The sequence below is a fragment of the Ooceraea biroi genome, chromosome 14 (assembly GCF_003672135.1).
Source record: "Ooceraea biroi isolate clonal line C1 chromosome 14, Obir_v5.4, whole genome shotgun sequence".
Lineage (NCBI taxonomy): Eukaryota > Metazoa > Arthropoda > Insecta > Hymenoptera > Formicidae > Ooceraea > Ooceraea biroi.
Genome location: NC_039519.1, coordinates 5,829,642 through 5,854,189, shown reverse-complemented (window position 1 = coordinate 5,854,189; position 24,548 = coordinate 5,829,642). Strand labels below are relative to the sequence as shown.

Genomic DNA, 24,548 nt, shown 5'->3' with positions numbered 1-24,548 from the left:
TTCAAAACCCTAAGGGTAACTTCTGAGAGCTGGATACATCGTTCTGTCGAGATTAGAAGCAAGTTCTCCGTGAAGTTGGCAATGTCACGCCTAGTTTGGCCCATTGTTTTACACGGCATTGCTTTTTCCTTCTACTACAGTAGAGAACGCCGTCTGATGTTGCACGCGACGAGACGATTTTGTCTTTGTGCTAAGAAAGAGACAGATCGCAAGTGATTTGTCTTGCGATGATCCTCTGCACTAACTTTTAACAAAAGTTTCTTGTTCCTTGCTCTGGTAAATGTTATTTAGTATAAACATCGTATTATACAGGGTGTCCCGGGTTTTAACCGACAAACTGCGGGAGCATATTCTACTAGTGGAAATAAGAAAAAATTCTTATATCGAGTTTGCTTAGAAATGCTTTATTACAAAGTTATAAACCAATATTGAAAAGAAATATGAGATAAGTAACAACGGATTTTTTCACAAAAATAAAAATTATCTACGCAATGATTTAGTGACGCATTTCAAAATGTTGTCCTTGCGCATCGATACAAGCTAGACATCGACGTAGTACAGAATTTGTTACGGTACGACATTCCTGACAATTTTGTTGCATCTCAGTAACTGAATTAGTAATTCGTTGCTTTAAATCTATCTGGTGCTCTCCTGTTAGGAAATCTACGTTGACACTCTCGTACGGCAGCTCGTGCATTTCCGTCACAGAATCCGTACACGAAATGAATATCGGTGTATTCCTCGTTTGAAAACACTTTTGGCATTCTGATAGTAATTGCTAGTTGACACGACGATTGAAATCTAACGGCTACTGTTGTGAAAGTAACAATCATACCGAATCGTTTCAACATAGTGAACATGAATGCATGTGAATACACGTAACATAAACATCTTCGACCTTGCAAATTCTACACTATGTTTGTTACTTATCTCATATTTTTTCATTTGTTCATATATTATTAATATCATTATGTATATATATACAGGTGTCGTTTAACGACAAACTGCGGAGATATTCTATATAATCAAAAAATAAAATATCATAATATTATGATTAGTGACGCATTTCAAAATGTTGTCCTTGCGCATCGATACAAGCTAGACATCGACGTAGTACAGAATTTGTTACGGTACGACGTTCCTAAAAATTTTGTTGCATCTCAGTAACTGAATTAGTAATTCGTTGCTTTAAATCTATCTGGTACTCTCCTGTTAGGAAATCTACGTTGACACTCTCGTACGGCAGCTCGTGCATTTCCGTCACAGAATCCGTACACGAAATGAATATCGGTGTATTCCTCGTTTGAAAACACTTTTGGCATTCTGATAGTAATTGCTAGTTGACACGACGATTGAAATCTAACGGCTACTGTTGTGAAAGTAACAATCATACTGAATCGTTTCAACGTAGTGAACATGAATACATGTGAATACACGTAACATAAACATCTTCGACCTTGCAAATTCGACACTATGTTCCGTTGTTACTTATCTCATATTTCTTTTCAATATTGGTTTATAATATTCATATTAATTAATCATTATGTATATATATACAGGGTGTCCCGGGTTTTAACCGACAAACTGCGGGAGCATATTCTACTAGTGGAAATAAGAAAAAATTCTTATATCGAGTTTGCTTAGAAATGCTTCATTACAAAGTTATAAACCAATATTGAAAAGAAATATCAGATAAGTAACAACGGATTTTTTCACAAAAATAAAAATTATCTACGCAATGATTTAGTGGCGCATTTCAAAATGTTGTCCTTGCGCATCGATACAAGCTAGACATCGACGTAGTACAGAATTTGTTACGGTACGACATTCCTGACAATTTTGTTGCATCTCAGTAACTGAATTAGTAATTCGTTGCTTTAAATCTATCTGGTACTCTCCTGTTAGGAAATCTACGTTGACACTCTCGTACGGCAGCTCGTGCATTTCCGTCACAGAATCCGTACACGAAATGAATATCGGTGTATTCCTCGTTTGAAAACACTTTTGGCATTCTGATAGTAATTGCTAGTTGACACGACGATTGAAATCTAACAGCTACTGTTGTGAAAGTAACAATCATAGTGAATCGTTTCAACATAGTGAACATGAATACATGTGAATACACGTAACATAAACATCTTCGACCTTGCAAATTCTACACTATGTTCCGTTGTTACTTATCTCATATTTCTTTTCAATATTGGTTTATAATATTCATATTAATTAATCATTATGTATATATATACAGGGTGTCCCGGGTTTTAACCGACAAACTGCGGGAGCATATTCTACTAGTGGAAATAAGAAAAAATTCTTATATCGAGTTTGCTTAGAAATGCTTCATTACAAAGTTATAAACCAATATTGAAAAGAAATATGAGATAAGTAACAACGGATTTTTTCACAAAAATAAAAATTATCTACGCAATGATTTAGTGACGCATTTCAAAATGTTGTCCTTGCGCATCGATACAAGCTAGACATCGACGTAGTACAGAATTTGTTACGGTACGACATTCCTGACAATTTTGTTGCATCTCAGTAACTGAATTAGTAATTCGTTGCTTTAAATCTATCTGGTACTCTCCTGTTAGGAAATCTACGTTGACACTCTCGTACGGCAGCTCGTGCATTTCCGTCACAAAATCCGTACACGAAATGAATATCGGTGTATTCCTCGTTTGAAAACACTTTTGGCATTCTGATAGTAATTGCTAGTTGACACGACGATTGAAATCTAACAGCTACTGTTGTGAAAGTAACAATCATACTGAATCGTTTCAACATAGTGAACATGAATACATGTGAATACACGTAACATAAACATCTTCGACCTTGCAAATTCTACACTATGTTCCGTTGTTACTTATCTCATATTTCTTTTCAATATTGGTTTATAATATTCATATTAATTAATCATTATGTATATATATACAGGGTGTCCCGGGTTTTAACCGACAAACTGCGGGAGCATATTCTACTAGTGGAAATAAGAAAAAATTCTTATATCGAGTTTGCTTAGAAATGCTTCATTACAAAGTTATAAACCAATATTGAAAAGAAATATGAGATAAGTAACAACGGATTTTTTCACAAAAATAAAAATTATCTACGCAATGATTTAGTGGCGCATTTCAAAATGTTGTCCTTGCGCATCGATACAAGCTAGACATCGACGTAGTACAGAAGTTGTTACGGTACGACATTCCTGACAATTTTGTTGCATCTCAGTAACTGAATTAGTAATTCGTTGCTTTAAATCTATCTGGTGCTCTCCTGTTAGGAAATCTACGTTGATACTCTCGTACGGCAGCTCGTGCATTTCCGTCACAGAATCCGTACACGAAATGAATATCGGTGTATTCCTCGTTTGAAAACACTTTTGGCATTCTGATAGTAATTGCTAGTTGACACGACGATTGAAATCTAACGGCTACTGTTGTGAAAGTAACAATCATACCGAATCGTTTCAACATAGTGAACATGAATACATGTGAATACACGTAACATAAACATCTTCGACCTTGCAAATTCTACACTATGTTCCGTTGTTACTTATCTCATATTTCTTTTCAATATTGGTTTATAATATTCATATTAATTAATCATTATGTATATATATACAGGGTGTCCCGGGTTTTAACCGACAAACTGCGGGAGCATATTCTACTAGTGGAAATAAGAAAAAATTCTTATATCGAGTTTGCTTAGAAATGCTTCATTACAAAGTTATAAACCAATATTGAAAAGAAATATGAGATAAGTAACAACGGATTTTTTCACAAAAATAAAAATTATCTACGCAATGATTTAGTGGCGCATTTCAAAATGTTGTCCTTGCGCATCGATACAAGCTAGACATCGACGTAGTACAGAAGTTGTTACGGTACGACATTCCTGACAATTTTGTTGCATCTCAGTAACTGAATTAGTAATTCGTTGCTTTAAATCTATCTGGTGCTCTCCTGTTAGGAAATCTACGTTGATACTCTCGTACGGCAGCTCGTGCATTTCCGTCACAGAATCCGTACACGAAATGAATATCGGTGTATTCCTCGTTTGAAAACACTTTTGGCATTCTGATAGTAATTGCTAGTTGACACGACGATTGAAATCTAACGGCTACTGTTGTGAAAATAACAATCATACTGAATCGTTTCAACATAGTGAACACGAATACATGTGAATACACGTAACATAAACATCTTCGACCTTGCAAATTCGACACTATGTTCCGTTGTTACTTATCTCATATTTCTTTTCAATATTGGTTTATAACTTTGTAATAAAGCATTTCTAAGCAAACTCGATATAAGAATTTTTTCTTATTTCCACTAGTAGAATATGTTCCCGCAGTTTGTCGGTTGAAACCCGGGACACCCTGTATAATAAAAATATTTCGAGACTGGTATAAAACTAAGTCTGAACTTAATCAAGTCTACAACTGCACGTTTGTCAATGATTTGTCAGATCAGTCGTGTATGTTCTCCACGTTGCAGTTGGTGATAAGCAAACAGAGCGTTCAAATAATCTCTCACGATTCCGTGTCCTGTGTTTCATCACGGAATCGTGACGTAATCTTGAGTTACTCGGCACACTCGGAGTTAATCGCCGCGTGTCATCATTGATCGTCCCGTATATAATTATTAATTGGAACAGAGCCCCGGTGTCTGGTTCGAATTCGACCATTGTTTAGTCTACCAGGATAAATGCTTCAGATACGTGATCTTCATCAACAATTGCAAGTATTATCTTTATTTTAAAGTTACTTGTTATTATGCAATCTCAAAACCATCGGTAATAATTTTAAAGATAGATTCTACGGAGTGTAAAGGAGAAAATGTTCTTATATAATTTATAAAGTAAGTATTCTCAATCAACAATACAGAACAATTCATAAATTCGAATTCTTTATTTCAAGCTGTAATGGCTGCAATTTACGATGCTTTTGAGGTAAAAAAAAATACTTAGTGCACAAGAAAGTCATTGTGCCTACTCTTCGCTTTCGTGTCTTCACGGTGATGGACGAAATCGAGTCGCTGGACGATAATGAGGAGCCAAATGAGCCTTAATGTCCCTGCCTGCTCTTGAGAATTACCAGTCGCCATCGCGTGACGAGATCTTTCGGAGCGGGATATTCTTGCAGGAGATGTCGATGTCTCCATATAGGACACATTAGCGTGCATCGCGATCCATCGACAGCGCACGAGATGAACGGATCAACGGGCTTGCGAGCTTATTTCGATCTAAATGGCCGGGAATACTCCAAATGGGTTGCCGATGACAGCCCGCAGATGCAAGCGTGTCACAGCAATGGTATCGTAAAAGGACGAGTTTTCTGACGACGGACGCGTGTCCCACGCAGTTTCCTCGGAATATATACTTTCGTTCATTAAAATCATTTTTGACACGTGTCGAATTTTGACGAGCGTGTTCCCGTTAAATCGAGGAAATTGAATGTTACGTGCGTATTTATAACGAAGCTCGTAATCGCTTGCGCCGCGATTATTTCGCCGCGCGAGCGTTTGCTATCTTTCCCTATGCGTGACGTGACGCGGGCTCGTAAAATTTATAGGGTCGTGTAAAATTTACGGGCTGTTTCCTTCAAGTTCTTACATGCGAAATGAACGTATTACGCGTAACTTGGAAATATAGGATATGCAATGGAAAAATGTTGCGAGATATCTTGACGCACTTCGCTTGCCATAAAATGTTGGTCTACGGTATTTTCAAAAAAGTGAAAAAGATGGTTAATACATACACTTAACATTCGCTGAAGATACATAAGAATATCTTTATTGCATCACTGACCATTCACATACATTCATACATTTTGAGATTCCGTAATTGTGAAGATTACGTGCGTGCACTTGAATTCAGCGTGAAACTATTACTTTAGCTTTTAACGCGTATCCATAGCTCGTTCGATAGGAGGAGTTACGTGTAGCGTCTCGATAGAGGTCTGCGTGGACCCTTCGGGAACGATGGAATTCAAAAAGGGCGAGAGGGAAAAAACCACTAGTGGAGGAGCGTCTGGCTATACGTTTCGGAAGGGCGGGAACGAACGGCGAGCTGAGCCGATCCGACTGTGAATTCGCCAGTATACCCATTACTAGCTCGGGTTCCACTCAATTAGCCCATAGTAGAGACAAAGGGACTGCCGACAGTTTTGGTAGTCGCATTGAGATCTCCTTTTTGTTCTAGTTCTCATCAGCTTCAGGGACGTTGGCCGCCCGGCATACTGAAAAACTGGTCGCGAATAGTTGCCGCGATTTTTTGCCGAATTCGTCACAATTCTCCCATTTTCATGAATTTATCCGCATGTCATAGATCCTCCCGTAATCCATTGTAAATCTCAATTGTGCGTTCTTTTGCGATAAAATAAACAAAATGATTAAAATTGCAATACAAAATCATGAGCGATTTGCATGTATTAATCATTTTTACTGTCATTACTTTACTTGTTGGAAAATGTGATAAGAATTATGTCAATGTATAAAACTCAGAGAATAAACAATAAAAATAAAAAAAAGAGTTTTACGATGTATCATGAAGATAAAGCTTTTCATTAAAGATTCATATTTAGATTATTTTGTACACGTGTCTTTCATTTTCAAGATATCACTTTAGAATTATATCGTTATGCTCTAGCAGAGGTAGCTGCTTTCGCCAATTAGCAGCAGGGGGATGTAATTGCGACGGTAATTAGTGGGAAGTAATGGTAGCGGCGTCTCTCGATGTCATTCCTGAGAGCCAGATTTTTTCTCAAGCACCTCGAGGCATTTCCCGCATAACGGGGTGGAAAATATTGGGTCATGAGGGATTCGTTCTCTCTGTTTCTCTCTCTCTTCTCTTTCTCTCTTCGCGAAATGCGAAATAGCGAGGCCAGAGCAGTATATATGACGGAACATAGTCGCGCAGTTTCCTACGAGGAGGCTATTCGATGCAGGTCACCTGAAGTCGGTGGGTCTGGAGCAATTTGTTTTTCTTCTCCATCCCTAGAACTTCCATGAACCGAGGCCAGAGAGCTCGTTTTTCTCGTATTCGCGTCGGCGTGAAACTGGCCGCCCTCTCGAAGACAGTGAACAATGCTACCCGCAATACTGCGCAAGTTCTCTTCTTTACGCTTCGCGCAAGGTTGGATGAAATGCGAACGCTCCATCGAATGAATTCTCAAAGCACATTGTTGCTTGCTCTCTCAGAGAGAATTCTCTGTGTTCTTTCCGGTAGTAACCGTCAGTAGACAGGGATACTTTCATTGCTACTCATATTGTTTAATAAATAATCTGCAATTATTAAAGAATTATTAAAATTAGATGATTAAAAGACAGCAAGCTTATCATTTTAATTTTTGATAATTATAATTCATTGCTGACTAGCTATTATATTTCTGACAAAATCATAGGTAATCAGGGTCATCAGTAATTCCATCTTATCTCACACAATTTTGTAACAATCACTCAACAGAGGCAGCAAAAATTTCAAGCTTTCTTGCGGTAGGGAAGTCGGGTCGTTACCCATTCTTTGCAGCTGATCGTATCGGAAGCGCAGGGGCGAAACAGCGGTCGCGCTTTAAAGCGGCTGTACTCTTGAAAAGGTTAGAGGAATCAACGCCCGTGAAGTATTGCCCGCGTCGTCCACCGTTGAAAATTTACGCCCGTCTCGACCTCGCACGTCGAGCGGACCGAAAAGCTCGAAAGGGCTCGCGAAGGGAAGGCTCGAGCGCGATCATTGCCACCGCGTTGAAAAGTCACGAAGGGCCGCGAGGAGAGGCGTGACTCAACTTCGGGTGATGAATTGTCAACGAGGCGATAGAAGGCCGCATGGCAGGACGACGACACCGAGCTTGCTAGGCGGAAAAGAAAGAGAAATTTGAGGTGGCAGCGAGCGTCTGCCTGTGTGGGTGCTCATGCGAATCGGTACGAAGGAGACAGCATGGAGGAAGAGAATAAGGGCGACGAACGGTAAGGGGAGCCAGCAGCAGGCCCGACACCTTGGCATCAAGCGTCTACGAAACGCGTGCAAGTCTCTTAGGAGCTGGGAGCAACGACTTCTCTCGCTAACGATACTATTCAAGAGCTCCCATCTCGCTCCTGGAGAATTGTATTTAGGCATCGCGAAATGAAAACTTTACGTTCGCGGGACTCGCGAGCGTACCTCGCCACTCCGATCGATCCTGCGGTCTTTGATGAAAGCCTCAGTGAAGCTGCGATTTCAAGTGGCGCGTCATGAATGCAATGAATATTATTGTGCTATATTGCTATATTCGGAGGCGGTACGATGAAATTAATTTCAATTTTTAATTTAAATGAGATAGCCGCAATATTGATTTGTTATTGCAATTTATTTTAAAATTTATTTAAAATATATGAATTAATTTTATTTTAAAATATATGCAAATGTTTATCAAGTGTGTGTGAGATAAAAAAAAGAAATAATTCAGCATCGAAGAAGGTGCACTTTGACTATAAAATTCTAAAATTTAATTACAATTAAACGTGCCAATATAATTTACATTGTAATTTCGAGTACACAGTGCAATGAAGATTGTGCGATGGCGAGGATACTCGTATTTCCACAATGAATCTTCATCTCGCGTGCAAGCGAAACTATTCACGCATGCCTCGCATCTTTAAGCGCCGCAATCCCCATCGAATCGCATGATTTTTTCCCAACGGAAGCGAGCAGTGGCATTTCAAAGCGCACAAGCAGCAAGGACGGATAGATGGAAATGGAGAGTTTCATCAGGCAGAGTAGGATTGGATGGCATCGCCACGGGGAGAAACGGCAAAGCGCACGACACAGATACGGTCGCCTGTCCTGACGACACAGGGGATATCGTTCCCTTTGTCTCGGCCTGCGAACAAGAGAGTCCTTTCCCATTGCATCCGTTTCTTTCTTCCCTCATGGCCAAAGATTAACGGTGTTTCCGCCGGCGGCTTTGCGTGCGCTATGTTCGCAAATTATAATGTTACACCATTGATGATAATTAGACCGCGAGCACACACACGACTCACCATCGCCGCTATCATTCACGTCATCGAGCTGTTTAATAAATCATCGAGTACATGACTATAATTCTTAAGTCGTTGAAGAAACGGTGACAACTAATGTGGGAACGGTACTCGGCATGTAGCAGCCTGCCATATCTCTTGCGTTATGTTGAACTTGCTTGACTCGAAGGACAAATCGCTAATCGTACGCAAGATTGTTCTTATTGCTTTCTGAAACTTAAGGCAAATAATTGTGAAGTACGTAAGGACTAAGGAGTTCAAGCGGTTCCTAATAGGATAGAATAAAGCCTGCTAATTAGCGCACATGAGCGATGGCCCTTGCTTTGAATAATTCTCTGGTAAGTCGAGCGGTTTACGGTCAGCTACGCTCAAGAGTTCGCGCCTAAGCTTATGGCGAAATCCACAATCGGTGCTCGTTCCTTTGACTCGATCTAATGACAGAACTAGTTTTTTCTCTGTCTCTTCTTCTTTCTTTCCTTCCGTCTCTGTCTATCTTTCAGACTCGTTGCGATCATTATGAAATTAGGTACGCGTTCTGTGCGCCGCACGATTAATTACGACCGCCACGACCAGGCCAGCACCCGGCTCGTAAGTCACGACCACTTTCTCACCGACGCGCGAACTTTACACCCGCGGCCAAAGTAAGACCCGAACTCTCGTGCTTGCTTCTCGTGGGTACTGTTATCGCGACTGAATGAACCCGAGCTCACAGAAATTCGCAGTCACGAGTGCGTAGAGTGCGAACTAATGACGCACGTGCATCTGTCACGCGCACGTGCGACAATACCGTATTTCATCGATGAGATACGGCAAGACCAATTCAGGAAGGGCTCCACAGAGCTTTGGCCTTATATACGGGTTATCTCATTCCTCGCATGCTATTTTTCATATTCATTGTCAGCATTAATAATCCCAAGGTATTTCTCAATTAAATAGTTCGGTTCGTATTAATTATCGAATTCCTGCTTATCCAAAGCTTGAAATATTTTTAAAAATGTTTTATTTCAAAATTTCGACTTTTTACATAATTTTAATTTATGTGCTTGTACGCTATTTTAATTTACAAATTTTCATCCAGAATCTAAAGTCAAACATTATTGGAGAATGCAGACTACTTATAGCTATCAGGGCCAGAGATGCCAAGCTTCGTCTTTGTCATACCGCTGATCGAGCGTTCGGCAAAAAGAGATCGCCAGAGATTTTCATCTATGATCCACCATTTATCGCGTGCATGCTCTGGCACCGCTCGCGACGATTAAGCTCTTCTACTTATTATTCTTCGCGCATTGTCAGATTTTAATTAAGGCGTACTGACGAATTATCGTAACAGAGCACAATCGGTATCCCGATCGGTCACGATTGTATTCGGAGATCGATACATTCGGGACATAATCCCATTTCGATACTGACCTCGATTACGCTCCAGGGAGGCGATCTTGTAGGACTCCTAATGCAATCATATCACGAAGGGATCAAGCTTGCATCAGGTACGTGGGTATCTCGAGCACACGCGCTTCGTCTATTGTTCCCAGAAGGATTTGCTACCAATAGCAGTAGGCTCGAATGGCAATTACAGTACTCGCTATCAGTTGCTTGCGCGAATGTGACGCGCAAGTCAGACGTAAAAGAAGAAATTGTATGTAATTGTCGTCAATTTAATTAATGATTTCAATTTGAATATCATGTAAAAATTTTCTTTTAAAGAAAAGGTAAACCAAACTGCGATCATGGTCAAATAAGCAAATATTTTACTTCACGTTTCTAATCTAATTTGATCGATAAATTAACTAGAATAGATTGGATTCTTGCGCGGTATACATTTAGGAAACCATTACCGCCCCATTAATCCTATCCGCTCACGTAAATCTGAGGATATCAATTATTATCGAACACGCTAGGATAATTTTGCGCATCGTGAACTTTTGGTACTTGTTCTACGCTCGCGCACATTATTAACGACGACAGGTGGAAATGATTGCGTGTGCGGTATCAGCCGCGAGACTACTTCGATTTCCTCTGGTTGGCGGTTGCACGAAGGGTCCTAACCGCGGCTTTACGAGGCGCTGTAACTCTGGACATCGTCAGGCGGCGTTGGCACGTTCCCAAGAACCGGCCCCGGGCTAGATGCCCATTCGGATAACCGGCTAATGCCGTGGTTTACACTCTTTTCGCCGACGAATGGGATAGCAATCTTCGCGGCGGCCCTCTCGCAGTCGCGGTGCCTTCGAATACTGCGTTACCGAACTTCGCGACTGTATAATGAAGAGATTATAGAGTGCCTGCTTGCAGTGGATCACTACCGCTCAAATTGTCATGTAAAGGTATCGGAGCAGAATCTGAAATCGAATTTGAAGTTTTTGGAAAAAAACTCCCAATATTTTGGGGAGTTTCCTGCCCGGAAAAGAGGAAGGAAATTGCATCCCTTGCGACATACCTATAATTTATCATAAAAATGCTGTAAAAAACTAAGAAAAGAAACATTAACGTAATACTTGTACATGTACATTTATATAAACATATGTAATGTACTTAAAAATTATTTTATTAATAGACATCATCCGTTATGCATCTGTTTTGGTGATGCACGTGCAGGTCTTATGAGCGATTAGATATTTCCCCCAAAAATCTAGCTTGTTCGTGCCCGGTAATTAACACGGCACGAGTCTTGACCTGTTTTTCCACAGGGAGCAGCAGTCCGGCTCGTTTATATTCCCGGTGCACTCTAACGAAGCTCGAGCGCGCATTAAAAGAAATTGACGGCGGAGCTTTCATATTATTACGTCGCGGCGGCATGACGGCGCGCTAAATTAACTGCGACGGCTTAAACGCTGCCCGGGGCCTTAATCTGAATCCATGAAAATCACTCTCGGCGCTTGTAAATTGCAAACAACGAGCCGGCCCGTGCCAAACCTTTTTCGCGAGATAATTGCCATCGTTGATGCTGTTACTCCACCTTGCCTCGCGTTACTAGAAATTGAAAATTATGAATTCAAATTCGGTAGCATTCTATCATGTACTAACGCGTTTGCAGCATTATAGGAATAGATTTCCTTCGGTGTACACACAAAAAATGTTCGCTTAAATGGTTTTAATAATTAAACAAATCCACACAAAGTTTAAGCGTATTGAAAAAAGATTTTAATTTCATTATATTTTTTAATTATATTTCTCTGACTACTCATTTTACATTTTTGCAAATAAGTGCTCAACAATCATTTCGTTCACAAGATCGGTCGTTATTCCGTTAGTAATACCTTTATAAGGGATACCTACGTGAGACATCTGGTATGCAATCGACGGAAAGCACTTTGCGAGGATGATTACGGTCTCTCCGTGCGCACCGCAATGTCCACAGTAATCACTCTCGATTGCAAGGTGCCGACAAGCTCGCTTCAAAAAGCGATCAATTTCTCACTCGTGTTCCCGAAAATTACACCGTTCGTGATCTACGTGCAAATTACTCTTATTACTTGACGCACGTGCGTAAGACGAGGTACGTTAAAAAATCTGACTGGATTTTGCTTTTGCACGGCGGAAGCTAAGCGTGTACTTACTCCCTTAAATATAACCAGCGCATTTTCACTGAAGTCTGTTTTAAGTATACGCGCAGTAATAAGTATAACATTGTGTGAAATATAAGATGTGTGATAAGCATAAAAGAACAACTTAGCTTGTTACTCTTTCTTATAAGTTGACATTGTTACTTTTACAGGCGCAAGATCGCGGATTGCTTGTCGAAAACATTCTCAATAGTTTCAGTCGTGAATTCTTCGCAGTGCAGTCCATTCTCAGCGCGGCTGCCTTGAAAATCTGACAATTGAGTAGTTTAGGTTTATAGTCGAGTAGTTGGTGGAGAGCAATTTCCTTTTTTTATATGATCGTAATTGTGCGCAGCGGCCGAGATCTGCGCGTCTATCCACCCTAGCGACGTATACAAGAGAGAGGTGATGCAGGTCGGGATGCAACGAGGTATTCTCTACGATGATCACATGATTTGGGTGTTCCAAGCGCTCGTAATATCCAGGTTTGCACATCCAACTCCTTTTCCCATCGTTCCTCATCGAAAAATATTACAGATATTACTCGCCGATGCGCCAAATCGAACTTATTCGAGCATGTGTCCCAAAAGAAATTCTCTCAGCCCTAAAATAAAATATAATCATATTTAATTTAACATAAATATATAAATATATTAACAAAAATATATGCTTTTATGATACACGTACCTAATGAGACATACAAGTCCCGCACCAAAGACGTAATGGCACTTGTACGCCTCTCGCACCTTCTCTCGGAAAAGATAAATGCGGCGATTACATTTTATACATATATTTATTCTACCGATGCCAGCAAACTTTTAAGATAAGAGTTCTGACTGGATTTCGGTTCGAAAGGATTACGTGAGCAGCGGATCCGCATCGACCGTACAGCACGTGTGAAGGGTCAAATGTTAAACGTCTTCCCTGCGATTACGAGGTAAAAGTATCTTACAGCGCAAGAGCGCGTTTGCGGAAAAAGCGTAAATGGGTTAGTGTTATGCGCCGTGTATCGCGTGCGCAATGTGCGGCTTCCAAAAGCTTTCATTATCGCGATAAGTTATAATGTGTTGCAACATGCGTGCTATTATACCGAAATCATATTAAAGTCGTATACAACACCGCGCATTAACGCACATCAATTAATTATTATTTATCCGTACTCAAATCCCAATTACAGCATGTTTTGCCGCAAATGTCATGAACCAAAGTAATAGATTTTGCAGCAGTGGCCGGACGGTACTTTGTTGTTTGTCCCGTAACAATGTATCACGTGTAATTATACCGGACAGTTTCACGTGGAACTTTTGTCGGCGCGTCCGATCCGTTTCGCGATGAATAATCCGCATAAATTCAAATAAAAGCGACTTCTCTCGCACGTGCACGTAGCCGGCCGATAGTCGGCATGACAAGACGTGCGAGCGGCGCGTTTATGGGAAATTTATGCCATAAATTTTACGCGCGAGCGCGACGCGCCCGAATCGCAACGCTCGTGCCGAAAGTTCGCGGGACGTTCTCGAGCGCACATCGTTAATAGGTCATTACGCAAGCGTAATGGAAATCGATAATTAATTGATCTGGCAAGAGCACGGCGACGCTCCTCCCGCTAAGGATGCTAATTGACTCTTGAATATTTATGATTAACGAATTAGCAGCGTTGTAGTTCTCGTATAATCCGCGCGTTGTGGAGAAAACTCCGAGTGGCGCCTGATTGCTCCTAAACTTCCAAACTTCACTTCTTGATTCGAGCATTTAATGTTCCGAGGAATGCACTTCATTTAAGGGAGGAGCCTGCTTTAGAACGTTGAAAATAAGGTATAATTTTACGAATTTTTTTGGAGAAACTATACAGCGGATCATTATAAAACGTTGATGCATTTATTAGTACATGTTTAAAGATAAAAAAATTATTTTTTGATTTGAATATATCGCCTGTAGAGGTCGTCCTGGAGGCATCTTAGTGCAGCCGGCGTTGTAAATTGGTGAGCATTCTCCTGCCTCCAAATTTCATCCAAACTGAAAAATTGAAATATTTTCTTGTTATTTATGAATTCCCATCGTCGATGAACCTTTAATATTAATAAAAACATTAAGTTAAACAATTATTTTTGCATGAAAAAGTTCAAAAACTTTGCCTAAAAATCGTACTTTTGTGTTCCAAGCTCCACCATTTTGACACTTTTCAACTTTTTTCTTCTCTCTTTGGTTCATCGACGATGGGAATTCATAAATAACGAGAACATATTTCAATTTTTCAGTTTGGACGAAATTCGGAGGCAGGAGAATGCTCACCAATTTGCAATGCCGGCGACGCGGCTGCACTAAGATTTCTCCAGGACGACCTCTACAAGCGATATATTCAAATCAAAACATAATTTTGTTTATCTTCAAACATGTACTAATAAATGCATCAAAGTTTTATGCATTTATTAGTACATGTTTAAAGACAAAAAAATTATTTTTTGATTTGAATATATCGCCTGTAGAGGTCGTCCTGGAGGCATCTTAGTGCAGCCGGCGTTGTAAATTGGTGAGCAATCTCCTGCCTCCAAATTTCATCCAAACTGAAAAATTGAAATATTTTCTTGTTATTTATGAATTCCCATCGTCGATGAACCTTTAATATTAATAAAAACATTAAGTTAAACAATTATTTTTGCATGAAAAAGTTCAAAAACTTTGCCTAAAAATCGTACTTTTGTGTTCCAAGCTCCACCATTTTGACACTTTTCAACTTTTTTCTTCTCTCTTTGGTTCATCGACGATGGGAATTCACAAATAACGAGAACATATTTCAATTTTTCAGTTTGGACGAAATTTGGAGGCAGGAGAATGCTCACCAATTTGCAATGGCGGCGACGCGGCTGCACTAAGATTTCTCCAGGACGACCTCTACAAGCGATATATTCAAATCAAAAAATAATTTTTTTATCTTTAAACATGTACTAATAAATGCATAAAACTTTGATGCATTTATTAGTACATGTTTAAAGATAAAAAAATTATTTTTTGATTTGAATATATCGCCTGCAGAGGTCGTCCTGGAGGCATCTTAGTGCAGCCGGCGTTGTAAATTGGTGAGCATTCTCCTGCCTCCAAATTTCATCCAAACTGAAAAATTGAAATATTTTCTCGTTATTTATGAATTCCCATCGTCGATGAACCTTTAATATTAATAAAAACATTAAGTTAAACAATTATTTTTGCATGAAAAAGTTCAAAAACTTTGCCTAAAAATCGTACTTTTGTGTTCCAAGCTCCACCATTTTGACACTTTTCAACTTTTTTCTTCTCTCTTTGGTTCATCGACGATGGGAATTCATAAATAACGAGAACATATTTCAACTTTTCAGTTTAGACGAAATTCGGAGGCAGGAGAATGCTCACCAATTTGCAATGCCGGCGACGCGGCTGCACTAAGATTTCTCCAGGACGACCTCTACAAGCGATATATTCAAATCAAAAAATAATTTTGTTTATCTTTAAACATGTACTAATAAATGCATAAAACTTTGATGCAGTTATTAGTACATGTTTAAAGACAAAAAAATTATTTTTTGATTTGAATATATCGCCTGTAGAGGTCGTCCTGGAGGCATCTTAGTGCAGCCGGCGTTGTAAATTGGTGAGCAATCTCCTGCCTCCAAATTTCATCCAAACTGAAAAATTGAAATATTTTCTTGTTATTTATGAATTCCCATCGTCGATGAACCTTTAATATTAATAAAAACATTAAGTTAAACAATTATTTTTGCATGAAAAAGTTCAAAAACTTTGCCTAAAAATCGTACTTTTGTGTTCCAAGCTCCACCATTTTGACACTTTTCAACTTTTTTCTTCTCTCTTTGGTTCATCGACGATGGGAATTCATAAATAACGAGAACATATTTCAACTTTTCAGTTTGGACGAAATTCGGAGGCAGGAGAATGCTCACCAATTTGCAATGCCGGCGACGCGGCTGCATTAAGATTTCTCCAGGACGACCTCTACAAGCGATATATTCAAATCAAAAAATAATTTTGTTTATCTTCAAACATGTACTAATAAATGCATAAAACTTTGATGCATTTATTAGTACATGTTTAAAGACAAAAAAATTATTTTTTGATTTGAATATATCGCCTGTAGAGGTCGTCCTGGAGGCATCTTAGTGCAGCCGGCGTTGTAAATTGGTGAGCATTCTCCTGCCTCCAAATTTCATCCAAACTGAAAAATTGAAATATTTTCTCGTTATTTATGAATTCCCATCGTCGATGAACCTTTAATATTAATAAAAACATTAAGTTAAACAATTATTTTTGCATGAAAAAGTTCAAAAACTTTGCCTAAAAATCGTACTTTTGTGTTCCAAGCTCCACCATTTTGACACTTTTCAACTTTTTTCTTCTCTCTTTGGTTCATCGACGATGGGAATTCATAAATAACGAGAACATATTTCAATTTTTCAGTTTGGACGAAATTCGGAGGCAGGAGAATGCTCACCAATTTGCAATGCCGGCGACGCGGCTGCACTAAGATTTCTCCAGGACGACCTCTACAAGCGATATATTCAAATAAAAAAATAATTTTGTTTATCTTTAAACATGTACTAATAAATGCATCAAAGTTTTATAATGATCCGCTGTATAGTTTCTCCAAAAACAATTCGTAAAATATACCTTATTTTCAGCGTTCTAAAGCAGGCTCCCCCCTTAAATGCGGCATCTTACTTCGCGAGTTATATAATATATAACGACCAAAACCACTTTGCAAATCCGCCTGACAATGCACAGATTCACTCTGTGTTGTAATTATGTTTACGTATTTAATTAACGCGTGTTTCTCCCTTTAACAGAAAATTTATTTAAATTGATATGCACATTATGTATGTGTAAAATGTTCATCAAAATTATCGGCTCTCTCTCCTTCATTATGAACCGCATGTTTTCCGCATAATGTTTAACCGATACTATTGAACTTTTCGCCGATGGAAGCTAACGGGGCGGTCCGGTAAAACCCTCGATGTTTTCATAAAAATCGACGTCGTGGGTAGGCGATATCTCGATTATCATACGTCGGCGCGTACACCCTGCGCCCGTGGGTCGATGTATACTGCACCCTATGTGCGATATACCGCGAGCGGTTGTGCCATTATTAATAACCGATAAACCAATTACAATGTTATCGGATTGGCGTTATCTCTGCAGGTCGGCTGCGTAAAAGGCGGTCTACGCCGGTTTCCTAGCCGTAATCTGATACGAAAGCGCCCCAGGTATCCTCGCGTGGGCATGCCGATCGCCGATGCCTTTCTGCCACTTTTAACAGTACTCCAAGTATCGCTCTTGCGATACTAATGAGCCCGTTCTCTGACCAGAGAGATGCGCTTTATGCTCGCATTCTTACGGATACGATCTTGCGTCCCTCGCGTTCCACGAGCGCGCGCTCACCTTTCTCTCTTTCCGTCTCTCTTCCTTTCTCTCTCTCTCTCTCTTTCTTTCCGTGATGTTCCATCTCGTGAAATTTCTCGTCCACATCGACGAACTGGTCGGCAAGCTACCCTCGCACAGCTATAATCGGGCATAATCCACCTTTTCTTCAAAATGGATTTTTCCGTAGCAAAAGTACGAATGGCTATAACGAATTGTATAAAACGCAGGTAGAAAGTGGGCGTACATGTTGATGTTTATCTGCAAATATCGTCAGATGGAACGGAGTTGCGGAGCTACGCACCGTATAGTTTACTTGCGCGGGCCCGTCAGCCGAAGAAGAGCACTCGCCGCGCTGCAACGTGAAACAGCATGCAGTCTTCGCAGGCCGCGATGTAATTGGACGTTCGGACCTGCGCGCAGTTGAGGAGCCAAGGCTCGTCCAAGCCGAAGTTTCAAGAATGCGATCGTGGGGGGTCCTCGTTAGAGGGTTTCGAACGCGGGACCCGATCCGGCCCCTACATTTGCATATTCATGCATCTCGAAATGTCGTTTGACGCACCGACAGTCCACCGACAGGTTTTCACAGTTGGCCACGGTACGATTAATTTGTCTGGTCAGAGTTAAAACGTCCATTGTCATCGTTTTTATTTTCTTTTATGTCATAACAGTGTTTCGAATTTTGTTTTTGGAGAAAAGCGCTTGTTTGCGCGGCCTCAATCTATCCAGGAATAACTACAATTTAAATCAGTTTTATTTATTTTTTATAACCATTTTTGTGATAAACGAACGTATTGATTTTCCTATCAGATGCATGTGGCTTGTGCTTTATTATGCGCAAAAGGCAAAGCTACACTTTACGACTGATTGACTTATTGATCAAGATTAACGCGCGAGGTGCTTAAGATTATTCTCATCCTCCTGTTTGTCATTGGTTTGCATATTCCTGCAATCCTCGAAACTAAAGTTTATTGACATTCTCAGAAGTTCATGAGAGAATTTCATAACTGGAAATTGCGCGAACTGTATATTGCAATATGAAACTTTATACCGACAAAGCCACCTTCGCAATGCTGAGTGGAAGGAAGGAGTTACTGTATTTTCGCAAACGGAGAAGCACTTCCGAAGTTTCGAACTCGAATGGCACGATTATCGAGCAACAGTAATTATATTAGAGCCATGCTATCGGCGCTCGTGATTAGGTCAGTACGGGATTAAATTATTTCCGCATGACAAACACTTAAAAGGCGGGAAACTGAAAAATATCGTTAAACCGGTCGCCGCGATTGCTCTCCGGAAAAACGAGCAACGCGTACGCTTCGCAGGTGCATTTACTGCGCTGAAAACTGCGTTCCAATTAAACGCCCCCGTATCTTCCTGCACGCTCGTGCTTCATGAAACTATTTTACCTAAGAGCACTCTCGCAGCTGAGACCAGTTGTAATAATTGCAGTCCTAAATCGCGATCCGCATAGCTTTCTTAAGTTTCACATGATTTGCGATCTGCATTCAGCAAAAGTATAATCTATAAATTGTTCTCTTATATAATATTTTTATGTAATATTTTGTTAAACGTGATCAGTCTAGAACTGTTAACAGGTAATTCTCTCTAAAACAATCAATCTCTCTTTTCTGTATTTTATTGCCATATTTTTATGAAACGATTTTGATTGGAAATTTCCAGGCAAAGAATTCAGAATTTTAATGTATTTTCAGCAAAAATAATAATTCTCTCATAAATTGTATATATATTTTATAAAATATAATATTTTACGTAATGTTCTACTAAATTGTAATTACTAGAGGACATTAATGAGTAATTGCTAAAATAATTACTTTCTCCTCTCTGTCCCAATGCCATTTTTATAAATTAGATTCTGGCTGAAGATTCCCGGGGGAAAAATGCAGAATTTAAACGCGATATTCGCGCGTACGGGAATGAACAGCAGATGGTCTTCATAAACAATTCGAGTGCGTCGTCGGGGGCTGCTCTCGATATGCAGAATAGCCGTTGCGCGCTTGAACACGGTGCGGCACAAACGCTCGTAATTACCGTCGCGTAAAATCGATATCGATAAAACCAATAAATTACCTCGCATGAGAATATTAGACCCGCTGGCCGATAACAGACGCTTGTATATTGGTGCTCGCCCATTCCGGATAGCGAGTCACCGGCAGTTCCGGGCGTTGTTCCAAAACCTGAATGACGCCCACTCCGAGAACTTACGCAACGACGCGTGCCAATGCACCGCAAAAACACGTTCATTCACGATTTCCGTCACCGGCACCGTTGGCAAAGACATTGCACTTGTTCCCAACTCGTGTCGCCGATGTCCCATTCCATTCCTGCGCTGCTTTTTGCGTTGCATCATCATGACCCTTCTCATCATTTTGCGAGTATACTCGGGACGAAATTACAATCCGTTTCCTTTTTTGCCGTTACTCGTAACAAATGTGGTTGCGTTAGCTGCAAATAATTGAAAATTGTGAAAGAATCGTGTAATGAAGTATACAGGGTGGCCCATTTTAATTTATACAGTCGATTTTTTAAAAAACTAAAAGAGATACGAAAAAATGTTTCAGACAGACATGTCACGATTTCGAGGGGGACATAAGATGATACCATTGGTTTGACCTTGAATAGTCGTTTGAAGGTCACGCGAAGATCACCTTCAATTTCTTAAATTGAAACCCCAACTTTTTATTGCAGATTCTTATTCTCCATCGAAAAGTAAGTAACTTTTGTCTGAAACATTTTTCCGAAAAATGTCATCTTATGTCCTTAAAGTGTCCTCAAAACTCATCTTGAAGATCATTTTAAGGACATAAGATGACATTTTTCGGAAAAATGTTTCAGACAAAAGTTACTTACTTTTCGATGAAGAATAAGAATCTGCAATAAAAAGTTGGGGTTTCAATTTAAGAAATTGAAGGTGATCTTCGCGTGACCTTCAAACGACTATTCAAGGTCAAACCAATGGTATCTTATGTCCCCCTCGAAATCGTGACATGTCTGTCTGAAACATTTTTTCGTATCTCTTTTAGTTTTTTAAAAAATCGACTGTATAAATTAAAATGGGCCACTCTGTATACGCAAATCGCAGTTTACAATTTCCAACCATGTGGCGTGCGTTGTCCGATAAGGTTTCGCACATCGCATCGACGTTCGCTCGAGTTTGCATAAAGCGCTGAACTTTCATTCAGAGTGACGCGGCGACGTTATGTAAATCACGTCGCATGATCGGTTTCTTATCGATTATGTCTTCAACGCCGGGTTTCACCCATCCGCTCCAAAGCCATTCATCCATCGAGCGAATATATTGTGCGGAAGCTGTGCAGCGGTATACTCGATATTACCCATTTCAATCGAGCCAAAGGTTCTTATTTGCTGCAAACTCTGAAGGCGTAAAGATTCTTTTACACGCGCGCTGGTGCTACAGATAACGTTATGTTACCTCATTTAAGAAACTTTCTCGCAGATTTCGCGATAAATGTTTTCTTCTTCCTCTTCATTCCTTTCTTCACCTTCCCGAAGTTCCTTCGCTGATTTCGCGTGAAAATCTTTTAATATGTATTACGCGCATTTTGCCGCTTAATGACGTGTAAATCTTTCGTGTTGAAAGTAAATTGCAACGTAAAAGGATTGAAGAAGAAAATAAGAAGAAAAGAAGAAAAGAGCTATTGATTGCTGAATACTTTTCTTCGATGAGTTCATCTTGGTTGCGAACTGCACAAACCACGAACAGCTCTCGCAATCATTCGCTTCCGATTCACGACGAAGTACTCGCATGGAATCATTTGAAAGATTCGCTTTCGTCAGGTAAAAGCAAGAATGTGCGTTCGATTCACGTAATACGATGTGACGCGTAACTGTCTACCGGTCTCGCTGACGTAACGAGTCGTGGAACGGCTTTATAGTGAAACTTGTCTCAGCATACATGCCGCTGATGCGGCATCAAAATCTGGGTCAACGTTTACGAAAGAGTATATTTGATGGAATTTTAGCTTTAAATCAGAAATAGGTTTGGGTTAGGTTATATTTTCCGAAACTGGAGCCCCGGACACACACGCTCGTTTTCAGCCCGCTTCGCGGGAGGGCGGGGGGAAGGGGCTTTGCCCCTCCCCTCGCCGGAATCCGTGGCGTGTACCAGGTGATCAAAATCTGCACGGTGAAATCTGTTACACTGGCCCCGGCGGGGGGAGGGGCTTTGCCCTCCCGCGAAGCGGGCTGAAAACGAGCGTAATGTGTCCGGGGCTCCAGTTTCGGAAAATATAACCTAACCAGGTTAGGTTAGGTCAAGTTAAAGCAGAGAATACTTTGTATTTAACTGTTTGTGCTTTTGGTTAAAGTGAAGAATACTTTGTACTTATGTTAAAAGAAACTATTCTATATATTAACAATTCACTGCTTTAAATGACTTTCCTTTCTTCGTTCATGTACATATTCGTCGTTTATATCTTTCAACATTCAATATTCTTTCAAAATAACTACTATATTCTCGAAATTTGTTTTGTTAATAACTTTTTCATAAACAACGATCGACGACTAAAACCTAGTGCGGGTTATTCGGGAAGGTAACCTTTGTAATATATGTCAGTATCATGTTCTTGCTTCACGTGGACAGCTACAAATTCGTGCGAAATCATTAAACTTTCTTTGTTTATAACTTTTTAACAAACAACGAGCGACGGCTAAAACTTCTTCAAGGTCACTCAGGAGGATGACAACATATGTCAAGGTCATCGGGGCTGGGTCCGTTAAAGTACACAGTTACCAAAGTTTTTATGTAATGCACGTATCTAACAATGTATTTTGCGGGAATAAATAAATTATAAAACAAAAATGTTCAAGCTGCGAAAAACGCAAACTAGTACTTGGTGGAATTTGCTATTATGTGTTATGCATTGTTAATAAAAGCAATAACTATATAATTAAATATTTTATAAATAAATATTCTTTGCAATCTATCTATATAGAATCAATTATTTTAATCTAATTTCTTTCTTTTGTTTCAGGTCGCTGGGGCTCCTAATATTTATTATAGCTGCACATGTGCACGATACTTTCGCGAAACATGTAAGTTCATTTACAAGACAAGTACTATTTACGATGCTAAGTAAAAAAGAGAGTTGTAAAAAGAATGTTCAAAGCATCGCGAGAGACATCTTAGGCTCCGGAATAAAGCCACGACAAGGGCCTCACGTGTCTTGACGGCATTCCCTCAGGTTTTATTGCCCTCTCTTTGATGATGGTTCGGGTTTCAAGGCCTCCCAGTCCCGCGCCGGTTATCTTGGTACACTTTGTTCCTAGGAAATGCGAGACAATAGGGAACATGAAGATTCCGTAAACCATTACAGCGTAACCAATAATTACGGATGACCTTCGGGGCCAACAGCAGTTTGAACTTTTTTCCCTAAACTCGTTCATCACACTCGATACTTTATTTCATTAGCATTTTATTATGGACGATGTATCTTATATAGAACGCTATATAGAGTATTATATAATCGTTAGTAAATATACGTAATATTTGTTTTCTTTCTACTTTTGCAAACACGAGATCGAGTTTGGCTTGGCTCCAATATTTCTGAACATATTACGTTATTATTGGATATCTTAGTAATTTCTATATTAGCTTAACTCAAGATTATTTCTGACGTAAAACTTTTTAAATAAAATAAAAATTATTTGTTTTCTCCGATATTGCTGTTATTTTTTAAGTTCTAGTTTCCGCTGGTAATGCATTTTATTATTAATCCTGATAAATAGGAGAATCTTGTAAATGTATGTATTTCCGATACGATGTCATCCCGCAGATTGTCATTCCGACCACAAAACTCGATCCGCGAGAAAGTAGTAGTAGTTCCGCAAGATCGAAAAGCTCGACGATGCTGAAAGCGATGCTAATGGCGAGATCAGATTAGGTTCGAGATGGAAGCTACAACATCGCGAGAACGTTTTCAGGATAAGAAGGGGAATTTTGTTAAAGGACGTTCTCGTGATAGTTGGCGGGCAAGAAAATTGAGGCGTACCGGGTGGACGCCGGATAAAGGGGGATGAAGGAGACCGCGGTAATCTCGTTGCATGTGCACGGCTGTTGTGCTTCTGTCGTAGCCGTTGTTTTACCTTCACCCACAACCAGCGTCCGACTTACACGAGAAATAACTTACGCGGGAAGTAACTCAGGATCTTGTTACACGCGGCGTGTTCATCGGCGGCAAACCACGTGCAACCTTGAACTTTTTGTTATACCTCACATCGGTTCACGTTGAAATCGGCGCGAGGTATTTTGTCGCCCGCGAATATATTGTCGGCCACGACGATCGCGCAAACGCTCTGTGCTCCGTTCTGCGTTCCTGCCAGTTCGGATTAATGTACAAGTAACAAAAAGGACAAAAAAATTTCAATAGAATTATGCAGATCCGGAGTAATTTGTATTACTGAATCTCGGCAGCGCGATTTTTAAAGCGCGTTGCGGATTATCAGTACTTCCGCTCGCATTAAAACGGATCCGCGGACGCGCGACGTGAATCGCGCGATATAAAAGCGGCTCGAACGAACGAAATGTCGGTAAATGGGTTGCATTGTCGGG

The 24,548-nt window shown here is 40.0% G+C and overlaps 1 protein-coding gene across 4 annotated transcripts in view; it reads left to right on the top strand.

Moving 5' to 3' along the window:
• LOC105282445 (papilin) overlaps positions 1-24,548 on the top strand; it is a 152,885-nt gene that overhangs the window by 66,233 nt on the left and 62,104 nt on the right. For all 4 annotated transcript variants that reach the window (XM_011344400.3, XM_011344397.3, XM_011344396.3 and 1 more), the window contains exon 2: positions 22,972-23,032. In XM_011344400.3, coding sequence (XP_011342702.2) covers positions 22,972-23,032 — 61 coding nt within the window. The remainder of the gene's footprint in view (positions 1-22,971; positions 23,033-24,548) is intronic.